Here is a 12,048-nt window from a genome sequence, read left to right as displayed (position 1 = left end):
TTTAAGAAGCATGGTAATGTGCTGTTAGGAGAAAGAAGCCAAGCTCTGCTGCAGATGAAATGGCTTTTAGGTACAAGATGATAGAGTTATGGCGATGTACCGCTTCACGGAAGGGGGACGGCCTGCCAGGTCCCGGGATGAACATGGAGTTAGCATGAAGTCTCAGACAAGGGGCAGTGTCTGAGGAGACTGGAATGGTGGAGATGAGAGCACGACAGATGGACAGGCGCTGGTAAGTGATGAAGATCTGTAAGACGTCAGCTATGGAAGGTTAGTGGTCAACTGGAGCCAAAGAGAAATGATCATGTAACGGCAGAACCATGGCGTGAAATCAGAGACTTTAAACCATTTATGGAGATGACGGAAAGTTGGAAAAATTTCATTTCTTTCTTCGGCCAAACTACACAAAAGGAGCTTACCGATAGCAGCCTTGACTTCAATGGCTTCCGAATCCTGGGAATAGTCACTAAGTCCAGCGGCGTTCACTGCTCTGACCCGGAAAATGTAGCTCTGACCAGTCGCCAATCCATGGCAAGTAAATCTGAAGAGGAGAGGAAGCCTTCAGAGCTTTTCCAGGAGGACTAGGGAAGGTGACTGGCAGCTTAACTGAGTGATCTGAATAGCCTGGCTTTATAAAAAGATTCATTTTTTTAAAATGAGAGCTTCAGGTAACATGTGAACCTTAGATAAGAAGGCAATTTGGGCAATTTTTAAAACCCACTCCATCAAAAAAAAAAAAAAAAAAAAAAAAAAAAGAGTTCTGGCTTACCCTGAACATTCATCAGAAAATGTTCAACAGAGAAACCATAATACTACCACATATTGGTTCTGCATAAAGATGAGCTATCTAGTATTTAAAATACCAGTAATGGGTCTGAAACAAAGGAGGCACTTAATAAATAATAGGTGTGGTGACAATATCATGAGTAACCATGTTAGGCATATACTTAAAGTGTAAGGTACTAATAATCCTGTCACTGACACCTAACCGCTACCTTCTTTGTGCCCGGGAAGGAACCATTACTTGAGAAATTACACTGCAATCTGACACGAAGTGAAAAATAGTTTCCAGAATTACCATTTAGATACAAAGATCCAGCAACACTGTGTGAATCCATGGTGAGCTCCCATTTAAAATCACCATCCTCCTTAACAGCTGTCACAGCTGTAAGTAGCAGTTCATGATTCAACGTAACGTTAAATCGGCCTTGAAGACTGTAGCTTCAAGAAATAACGGGTCTGCTAAGGACTCTATCCCACTCACTTGTTGGATAATTAATAAAGGAAGCCGTGCCTTTCAGTCTAGGGTCAACTGGGGTTGGTGAATATTTACTGAGTACTTTAGAGGTGTAGACATTGGACTAGTTATCACAGGTATGAAGATGAGTAACAACAGTGTCTGCCCTTCACTGGCTCCTGCTTTTCTGTAGAAAGTAGATGCTTGGGCTTCTGAATGCCCCAGATAAAGATGGAATACAGGGGCGTTTCCTTGACTCTGCTGGTCTGCAGCCTCTCAGGGTCTGGTTCCACTCATCCTCTGGGAATGTGTGGCCTTTGGAAGGGTTAGGACAGAAGCTGCCCAACAAGGCCGTCAGACACTTTCTAGGGACCACTTCTCAAGTCAGTCCTAAATTAAGCACGCTCAACTGGTTGAGAAAATAATTAAAAGCAAGAAAAAACTACTCTACCCACATTGAAAACAGACACAAAGAGATGGCAAACTCTCAGAACATCCTTGTTTTGATGGCATTTTTCCAATGGCATTTTCCATCTGCTCAGTCCTGGGTTTAATCATGTTGATGTTCAGAATTAATAATGTGCAGATATTCTGTTTTCTGTTCTCTTAAAAATACCAAAGTATCCATGTTTGGTAGTGCCTGTTAGGTCCTTGGAGTCTAATATCATTTTGTATGTGAAAGACCAGAAAGTAACCATGGAAAAAGAAAATCAAGAGAATCAGAGAACTATAAAATGAACTTGTTGATAATAGTTTATGTTTCTTTTAATGTTTTAACATTACAAGTCTTTTTTTTTCCAAATATATTATATTAGACATGTTCGGCTTTAAATTCATTTGGCTATTTAAAGTAAATATGTATATGTGTTCTTAAAAAGGTTTTTTAATTATATCTATTATTAATAAAATATCTATATGTGTGTGGGGTTGCGGGGGAGAATGTGCCTGTGTATGAAGGTACCTGGTACATATGTATATGTGGTGGAGGGGGAGAATGTGCCTGTTTGTGTTCTTGGGGAGGCCAGAAGAGACTGTCAGACCCCTGAAGCTGGAGTTACAGGTGGTTGTGAATCACCCAGTGTGGGAACTGAACTTGGGTCCTCTGCAAGAGCAGTATATACTTGACTGCTTAGCCATCTCTCTAACCCCACATGGGTTATTCTTCCACTGTATATATGTACTGCATGTAGCTTGCAGTGATTCTGGAACACACCACACACACACATGCACACACACATGCGTGCGCACACATACACACACACATAAACACCACACATACCCACCCACACCACACCACACCCATGAGCACATTTGTGCATTACCGTGAGCCCTTCACAGGGTTGTTGTTGCAGGGCTCCCACTTGCCAGAGCCAACCACACTGGACTCGATGTAGTACCCAACTAGTTCTTTGGCATCTTTGGACTCCTCCCAGGAAACCACCACTGAGGTGTCTGTGTTTCTACTTGGGATGATTTTTCCAGGGGCCTTGGGGATGTCTGTGTAAGAAAGAAAATGGTGATGAAACTCAAGGTCATTTAATATACTTCGTTCCCATTGTATATGCACAAGCACACATACATACATGTTTACACATCATGTTAAACATACAGCAGCTTTGTTTTATAATGTATTTTGCTCAAAATGTTATTTAGGAAGCATAATAGTAAATGAAATGTCTATGGGCATAGAAAACTATATTAGCTGGTAAAACTCATGAAGTTTACTTTGCATAAGCAAAACAACACTATTTTAATTTTACTCTTGGTTTGGGATCTTCTCTTGACACAACGTAAAGTCACAGGTGCTCAGTCTGACCCTAGACTTACCAAGCTTGTCCCCTACGACCGTCACTTCTGTCGCCTCCGAGGGTTCCCCGACTCCTGCTGAATTGGAACAGCGGACGCGGAAGCGGTAAGATTTCCCCTCCACCAAATCGAACAGAGCAAAGCGAGGAGATTTGACCGGAAGTTCTGTGTTGACACGCTGCCAGTTTTCTGTTCCCACGTCACACTGCAGCAGGAACAGTGACGTCACTGGGAGCCCCCAGAGCACACAGGGCACTCACACGTTTACCAGCCAACAAACCACCCCTGTTTCTAGAGCTGGACTGGAGAAGGGATGTGGGGAAAGGGGACAGCTGAATGCCGCAGGCTTCTACATCAAGTGTGGCTTTGAGCTGTTGGGTAAACGGTTTTAACACTTGACTTCACTTGTACACAGGCGTGCTTGTCAATCTACTTATAGAAGTCTTTATTTCAAGGATAGTTAGTTATCTTTCTAAGTCTTAGGGTAGGCCATCACTTCAATGAACTGTTTTCAATACTTAAATTTGTGCAATGTTGCTATGAACTGTGTTATTTTAGTTGAGGGTTATGACTCATGGCATCCTTCAGGCTGCCACCTCCTCAGAAAGGCCTGTGCAGATCAACTCCCTTCACCAGTCTACAGGAGTTTGTGTTCTTCTCTCATCGCCCTCTTTATTTTGCAATTCAAGTATTTGTCATTATTTGAAACTTATTTGTTTGCTCTCTCCTCTACCAGAAAGTGCATTCCATGAGCTCAGGGGACCTGCTTGCTTACTGTCCTGCCTCAGCCCAGAGGACACTCAAAATTTCTTCTCTGAATGAACAAATGAATAAGGTTATGGAAATACAAAGATGCTCCTTTGTGAAATTATGCCCAAATTTTAGAATAAACCATAAAGTCTTTCAAAAAATTTAAAGAAATTGAAAGGTACGAGGGTGCATGTCTGCATCTCAGCCCTCAGGAGGCTGAAGCAGAGGAAAGTCATGGGTTTGAAGACATTCTGGGCTACACAGTGACTTCCAGGCCAGCTGAGATACAGAGTTAGACCCTATCTCCAAAAAAATTTAAGCAAATGAATGAATAGATAAATTGTATCTTAAAATGACCTTCGGTGATTTGGATGAAGATGCGAATGCACTTGGATAAAGATGCAAATGCACGTTTCGGCAGGAGTTAGTCAGCACTGTTAGAAAACAAGTCAAAGACTTTCTCCAGCCCTAGCATCCAGCTCTGCTCAAGGTCAGCAAAAGCACAAATTTTGTTGCTTTGGCCTGGGTTTGCTAGAGATAAAAGATCATTTTCAAGATAATCTTCTGGAAATCTACATTTGAAGATGGACAGACTAGCTGTCAAATACGACACAGACATTTGTGCCACACTCTTCAGCACGATCTCTACTGACATGACATGGGCTGTATTTAGTAGCATGGCAGAAGGGACCCAAAGGGTCTGGTCCCTGTTAGTAATGAGCTGGATGACCTTGCAATGTGAGATGGGTGCTCTGGGATTCAGTGCTATCATCTGTTATAAGGCAAATTTAACAAGGTGAAACCCTGATGTTCCTGCCATATATTTCATGATAATGTGTCATTTGTATGTGTGATCTGTCCCATGAGTGATGCAATTCCCCCACATTTTTATAACTTGACCTACCTCCTCATGGAAACACATGAGCAATCATTAATCATTTTTGCTTTCATCATGAAAACGATCGCTGCTTTCTCCGTTCTATGGATGTTACACATCTCTGTAACTTTAACCCTCTCAGAGGCACCACCACCATTCCTGATGTAAGCTTTGGAAGCAGCCCACCGCCATGCAGGTGGAGTATCCCTTATTTCAAATGCTTGGAACTACAAGTGTTTAAGATTTGGGGATTGGGGTGTGTGTGTGTGTGTGTGTGTGTGTGTGTGTGTGTGTGCATGTGTGTGTAAAATCTACATAGACTTTGCTATGTAAGTATCCCCAATCCAAAAATCAGAACATTTTGAGTGTCTTGCTGGATCATGAATTTGGATTTTTGAGTTAGAGATATCCAACTACAGCTGGATTTATGGATCTGTGCCTAGATAATCTATGTTCAAATCCTACCTCTAACTTGTACCTGCAGTGCAATCTGGAGCAAACATGAAACCCATAAATTACTCCAGTTTCCTTATCTATGAAACAGGACAATGGAAATACAAGTATGACCCTAACAGGGTTAAGCAGGTTAACTAAGACGTGCAGGACAGTGGTGGCCTCTGGGAAACACTGCTCCTGTCACTCCTACTATCCACAGGAAGCAGTGCTGGCAAGTGACACTGTTGTGTACCTGACATAGCAGATTTTTGAAAGGGAAATGAGAGAAAGTACCCAAGACGTGAGATATCCGAGGGAAGAGTTTGGGGCTGAAAAGAACACAGTAGGACAGGGGACTTTTACAGGAAGACCCCGATTCACCTCCTTCTTTCATTATTGAGCCCCTCAGTCTCACCCATCATAGGAGTCATAGGCATGGCTTCCGTGTTTGACTATAAGCCTGTAACGTGGGAGACCAGCTCATAGTTTATGTGCATGCAAATCCCAGGTGAAAGTTCCATCAAGTGAAAGCATGGGACAGCCTAGGAGATAGCACTGTGGCTGTATGAACATTCTAGGTGGGTGAAAAATATGCCATGGGACCAGTAAGTGAACCCTTACAAAAGCCAACACCCATAAATGGCTATCAAAAATAATTAGGATCATAGCAGAATGGCTTGATATTTAGAAAATTCTGTAATTGCATCCTATGTCTCTGAATATGCTCTACATTCTTACTCATCCAGCATCCTGGATGCTGCAAGAGTGGAATACACCCTGTGTGGCTTCTCCGTGCAGTGTCGTACTCCTAAATATTATCTTCTCTTCCATCTAACTGAGCAGGCCAGTAGAAAAAAAAATGTTTAATTGTCTAATGATAGGTGACATGTATTTTGATCTGGGGAAGTTACAGACTGTCATGGAAAAATTCAGGTGGATGTGACCAAAAGAAATGGTCAACAGAAGCCAGCGCTGACTCACCTGAAGAACATGTCTCAGAGTGGGTTGTTACGAGTCATTATTTCAGCAAAATGGTAATTACTGTCACAGAGTTAATTCAGAGCCTCTTCCTATGGAGTATGTCAAAGAAATGCAGTGGACATGTGTTAAATATACCAGGAAATATACATTTAGCTGTTACTCTATCATTACTTCTATTAAAATAGAAGATGGCTTAGGATGCTACCAAACTTTTATTTGGAGATAACATTTAGAAAATATGAAACTGTAAGTATAATTTCATATTTCATAAAACCAGACCCTTGGAAGATGTTTGTGTTGCATGGGAAAATGGTCATGAACTTATTATTTGCAATTTGTTGCAGATAAGAAAGAATCAAGATGTCCATTTCAAGGACATCAAACAAATGTTCACTGCAAAATATAATTAATAAAGGAATACCACAGACCGTAACATGTGTTACTCTGGCGTAATTCTTAAGAGCCACAAATTTGAAATAAATAAAAGGCTATTAGGATATTTACATATTTTACTAGTGAAACGGCTCAGTCAGCAAAGGCAACTGCTACCAAGCCTCACTATCTAAACTTGATCCTGAGACTCACATGGAGAGAGGAGAAAATCAACTTTCATAGTTTGTCATCTGGCACATGTGCTGCTGTGGGCGTGTGTGTGTGTGTGTGTGTGTGTGTGTGTGTGTGTGTGTGTGTGGTGCATTTGTATATACATAAATATATCTATATATAATTTGCATATTGAGAGCTCCACGTGTACTTGGGTTGGTCAACACCTTGTTGTAGAGTGGGCAGATCTCATGGGTACTCATTAGTTATGGTTGGTAGTGAAGGGAATAACCACTGGTGAGGCACCTATGTTCCTATATACAATCCCTCAACCTTGCTCCTGCAAGCAACCCTAATGAAATCCATTGAGTTACCAAAAACCCAAACAACATTAATAACAAAACCTCTAAAAACCAAACAAGCCATGAAAATAGAAGGGGAAAAAGAGGGAGTTTCAGCAGGAGAAGGAGGAGAGAAGGTATGAGATGTACAAAAAAAAAATGCCATAATGGAATTCATGATTGCATATAACCAATATATTCTAATAAGGTGTTCAAGTTTGTATATTGGTCAGGCCTGGTGGCACAAGCCTATGATCATAGCTACTCAGGGGACAGCGATATGATTACAAAAGGGGGGGTGTCAGTCAGAGCAGTGGCCTGATGTGTATGAACCCCAGGTTCAGTCCCAGCACTTAAAACACATGGTATCTGTACACTGTTTTTATATTGTTTGCATATATCTCCATAAACGTATATTCCTCAGAAATGGGCCCTCTCATGGTAACTGTAAGGGAAGGTGATCCAGCAGTTGTTCTAAAACTGAATAATCAAAAGTGCAGTCCAGATGGAAGGGGAGAACTGAGTGCCAGACAGATACTTTTGTGAAAAAAAAATCTTTCTATGTAATTTTGCAAAGGTGAAATTTTAAAGCACAAACACTAGCCTCATTTTTGCTAACAAGAGTGCATTACTCTGAATAGATACATAAACATTTCTACATACCAGGCAAACACACCTTCTCGATTAAATCCTGATCTCAGTTTTGTGACAGTGGGGACTGAACCAGGGGCGTCACAAATCTAGGCAAGTGCCCTCCACTGAGCTACGGCCCTTACACCGCAGTCAAAACTCGGCTAGCAATGGACTTGATTCTTCATGTTACAAATTCTTCTTAAATATCTTTTCCAAGAGCCATGATCTTGGGAAGGAGAGCTTCTGTACCACGCTGTCTGTGGATTCTCGGGCATTTCTACACTTGGCACCTCCCACTTGCTGCTCTCAAGTGCACATCAGCCCCCCTTGGACATGGCTGCACGGTTGGCCCCCACATCACCCTCCCCCAGTTCGTTTTCTTGTACCGTCCTCTAGCGTTCTGACCCCCAGCATGATTCTAAGGTATTTGGGGGAAGGAATTCTCCGGTATCTTAGACTGTGCCGTCACCCCAAACCCCACCCTGTTGTGTATTTAGAGGGCTGCTTCACACAGTGGTGTGTGAAGGCTTGCTGGCTTCACCTACTGTTTGAAAGTCGTACAACTTCTCTATTCCTCTTGCCGTCTACCCCCATCATGTTTCATTATCGTGACAGAAAAACCAGCAGACAGACAGCTATGACGAGAGCAAGTGAGAGAGAGGACTGCTCTAGAGAACACCACCATACAGGCAGTTCAGGAACACGAGGGAATCTCAAGGCGCCATGATAAAGTTCTATGGGTTATATATATTTTTTAACAGAGACAGTTCATAATCTGTAAGAATTTGGAGAGTTTAGATTATTCCTGCTGCCACCCTCCTTCATTGCATTGTGATCAGAAGTCAATGTGACTTAAGAAGACCGTTAGGAGGTGGCGTAGGTGATAACGCTGGGGTCTTACCTTTTCTACAAAGTACATAATGCCCTCGTGACCACGCTGGCCAGGGGGTTTCCAGCTCAGCACTACGTAGCTCCGGGTGGCCTCAGTGACAGAGAGGTCTGTGGGGGGGCCGGGAATGACCCCCTCTGAAAAACAAGAAGGTAAAGTGAGGTGCACATATTCAGGGGAGCTGGGGACACATGGAGAGCCACAGTGCCTCTCTCGTCCTGGCTCCACCGTATAAAGAATCCTTGTCTCTAAGCTCTTCTCTAAAAAAACAATACTAACAATAAATCATTCATTCGATTATTTGGAGGTTATTAGCATACAGACAGACCAAGGGGACCTAGGACTGGACTTGTCTTTATATGATTAATAGCTGAACTGATGAAGGGAAAAATCAAACTGTGCAAGGCAGTGTGTGCTTGGTTCCAAAGCACATCAAGTGCAATCTGAAGTCTAGAGTGGGCCGTGAGATGGTGGGGTTGGTTTCTGGGTCAAGGTCAAAAGTATGGGAGTCACACGGTATTCGCTGGATCTACCTCACAATCACGACATTTCATTAGAAAACGTCTTCCCTCCCTTCCTCTCTTTTCCCTCCTCCCCTCCTCCCATCCCCTCCACAACAGTTGAATTCCCTGCCACTTTGAAAAGATTTGTTTCCTCAAAACAATGCTCAAAGGCATTTCTACAAATTTAAAAATATCCAGCCTCCAGCAATATAAACTCAAAATATCTGGTATTAATGAAAAGGAAAAAAAAAAAAAGTATGTATGAAAGCAAGAAAATAAAGCCTATATTGAGGGGAAGAGAATTGATCATTAGTAACAAACCCAGAAATGCCCCAGAGGACAAAATCAATATCATCTGTGACTTGCTAAGCAATAATTAGTAGACAAGGACACGGGCGTGGCTACAAACATAAACCATGGTGATAAACATGCCACGTGTTCAAGAGGATGAAGACTGAGAGGACACAGCACCAATGAGCTGAGAAACAGTTCCAGCTGGTTTCAAGTGGCACATAACTGAAAGTCCTAAAGTAGAGGAGAGAGAAAGGAATACATAAAAAAAAGTATTTAAAGCAACAATAGTGGAAGCTCTTCCAATCGGATGACAGCCATAAACCCACAGACCTGCCAAGCAGGCTGAGCCTAAGCACAATATATAGGAAGAAAACCACTGATACACATCATAATCAAAATTCTAAAACCAGCGACAAGGAGAATATCATAGACGCAAGCAGAGAAAAAGATGTACTACAGACCCAAGAACAAAAAATCACATTGACAATAGTTATTGTTACAGATCTGCAGCACAATGAACTAAGTCTCTCCCCCCCACCCTCTGTGTTTCTCTCTGTCTGTTTGTCTCTCTCAAATGCTCCATTAAACAGATGGTAGGATTCCAAGTCTCTTTGTGATACTGCCAATCTTGTCAGGAATGGGACATGCATGAGAATTTATTGACATTTTATTGATTAAAATGAGAATGCAGCTATTACATTTCTTAAAATAATTTAATATCTAAATATTTCTAAATATAGGTAACTATGAAAGTCGTAAATAGTCTCATGGATGATGGCTATTTTCTTAAAAAGTTAGGATGTCTTTATTCCATAATGACCCCAAGTGATTTCATCTAGCCACCGAAGACTGACTTAAAGTGTCTTTATAAAAACACAGAGAAATACCATGCCGCTAAAAGAAACTACATGATTATTTGTTAGCTGCAGAAATAACTACAGTGTTCTGGGAAAGCCTACCTTCTGTGACGGGCTGTCAGAAACTGATTGTTTTTGACCAACTTAATATTTGAATGCCTAAACATCAGTTTAATCTAGTAATTTACTTAAAGTGATTGTGTTTCCCATGGGAAGAAAACTCACCAATTTGTCAAGACATTTCCTTTCCAAATGGCATTGTTAAGACCAAATACGCATGACCAAGAAAGAGGAGAGAATCTGTTACACTTTCTTACGTAAGCATTTACGTCATCGTAGAAGCGTTGATTTTCAGTGACAGTGAACCATGGTCCCTAAGGCCTTTAACACCAGGCTCTGCAGCTCTCAGCAGCACCCTCTTCATGGGAAATTAAATTAGGAAGCTACTCTTGGATTCATTCATTTTCAACAAACCAACTCAAGAAAAAAAATCTGCATTTCTAGGACCTTTGCCAGAGTTTTAAGTTTAAAGTTAAAATGTGCAAAGACTTGTTTTATTCTACAGGACTCACTGCTTCTGAGTTGGAGCATCATAGCATGGCATATGTTCCAGAAACATTTTCCGGGGGCCAGTTTCGGTGCTTTGTGCTCATGTGTTACCTTGTATAACACATTCTGAGCAACAGAAGCTGTTCTCACCAGCTCCTCTGCTTTCTTAGGTTAAATGTCACTTTTATTACCTTTTAGTTTTTCATTTTTCTTTACTCTGGCTGTTTCTAATGTGCTGGGATAACTTTTTTTAAAGCTTATTGTCTGGTCCATGCAGTTTTTTAAAGACTTGCAAAACCTCCATACACTGCTGTGACGGGAGACCTCCCCACAGACACTTGGCATCAGATCCACGGCTCAAGCCTTTGTCACTGCCCCTCAGCTAGACTAAGTTCTTCAAAGTTCTGAGTGAAAACTGTCCAACTAGGATTCTGTATTCAGTGCAGATACAGTACAAGAATGAAGGTCAAACAAAGACCTTTTCAGGCGTACAAAAGGTAAGACAATTGCTGGCCAGAAAATCTGCACTAAAAGAAGGTTGAAGGGTGTGCTTCATTTGAAAGACAATCTGATCAACTAGAATTCTGAATCTGTACAATAAAAAGAGAAAGAAAAGAAGGGCATGGTGGCTCCTGAGTGTGAGATTAAGTATGAAACGGAAGGGAGGGAGGGAGGGAGGGAGGGAGGGAGGGAGGGAGGGAGGGAGGGAGGGAGGGAGGAAAAGATAAAAAGTGGGTAAATATAGAAAACTTTTTTTCAGAGGGCTGGAGAGATGGCTCAGTGGTTAAGAACACTGGCTGCTCTTTCAGAAGACCTGGGTTTAGTTCCCAGAATCCACATGGTGGCTCACAACCACATCTAACTCCAGTTCCAGGGAATCCAGTGCCCTCTCCGTCTGGTGGTACCAGGCACACACAAAGTGCACTTACATGTAGTAGGCAAAACACTCATATACATAAAATAAACATGAATAAATCTTTAAAATAATGTTTTTTAAATAAAATTTTTTTCTAGCCTTTAAAATCTCTTTGAAAGATAGATGATTATTTGAGCTCAGCATAATATATTGTACAGTTTATGATTATACACAAATATAATGTATGACAACAGAGCACTAAGGAAGGGAAAAGGTGGGCTGAGAAAAGATGAATACCATAAATATCAAATATTAAACCCTAAAGCAAAGAATAACTAATGATATAATGTAAATAAAATGGAGTAACTAAAAATGTTCAAGTCCAAAGAAAAGAGAAAATAAGAAAAAGAGAACCGGTGTAATAAATAAAAATATGACAATAGATTTCAATCCAGTCATGTTAATCCTCAGCCAAGGTTCCGTGAGACTGCTCAGAA

General features: G+C 41.4%; 1 protein-coding gene across 3 annotated transcripts in view; it reads right to left on the bottom strand.

Annotated features, from left to right (window-relative positions):
- The window catches only part of Myom1 (myomesin 1), a 127,417-nt gene that overhangs the window by 59,758 nt on the left and 55,611 nt on the right, over positions 1-12,048 (bottom strand). For 2 of the 3 annotated variants that reach the window (XM_006972255.4, XM_076549896.1), the window contains exons 14-17: positions 8,505-8,629; positions 3,065-3,248; positions 2,560-2,734; positions 420-541 (exon numbers count right to left, since the gene is read on the bottom strand). In XM_006972255.4, coding sequence (XP_006972317.1) covers positions 420-541; positions 2,560-2,734; positions 3,065-3,248; positions 8,505-8,629 — 606 coding nt within the window. Of the gene's footprint in view, positions 1-419; positions 542-2,559; positions 2,735-3,064; positions 3,249-8,504; positions 8,630-9,466; positions 9,521-12,048 lie in introns of all 3 variants that reach the window. The other variant, XM_076549895.1, reaches the window with a different exon arrangement.

Source organism: Peromyscus maniculatus, chromosome 13 (assembly GCF_049852395.1).
Source record: "Peromyscus maniculatus bairdii isolate BWxNUB_F1_BW_parent chromosome 13, HU_Pman_BW_mat_3.1, whole genome shotgun sequence".
Taxonomy (NCBI): Eukaryota; Metazoa; Chordata; class Mammalia; order Rodentia; family Cricetidae; genus Peromyscus; species Peromyscus maniculatus.
The sequence above is the reverse complement of the archived record's forward strand: the minus strand, read 5'-3'. Positions and strand labels throughout refer to the sequence as shown.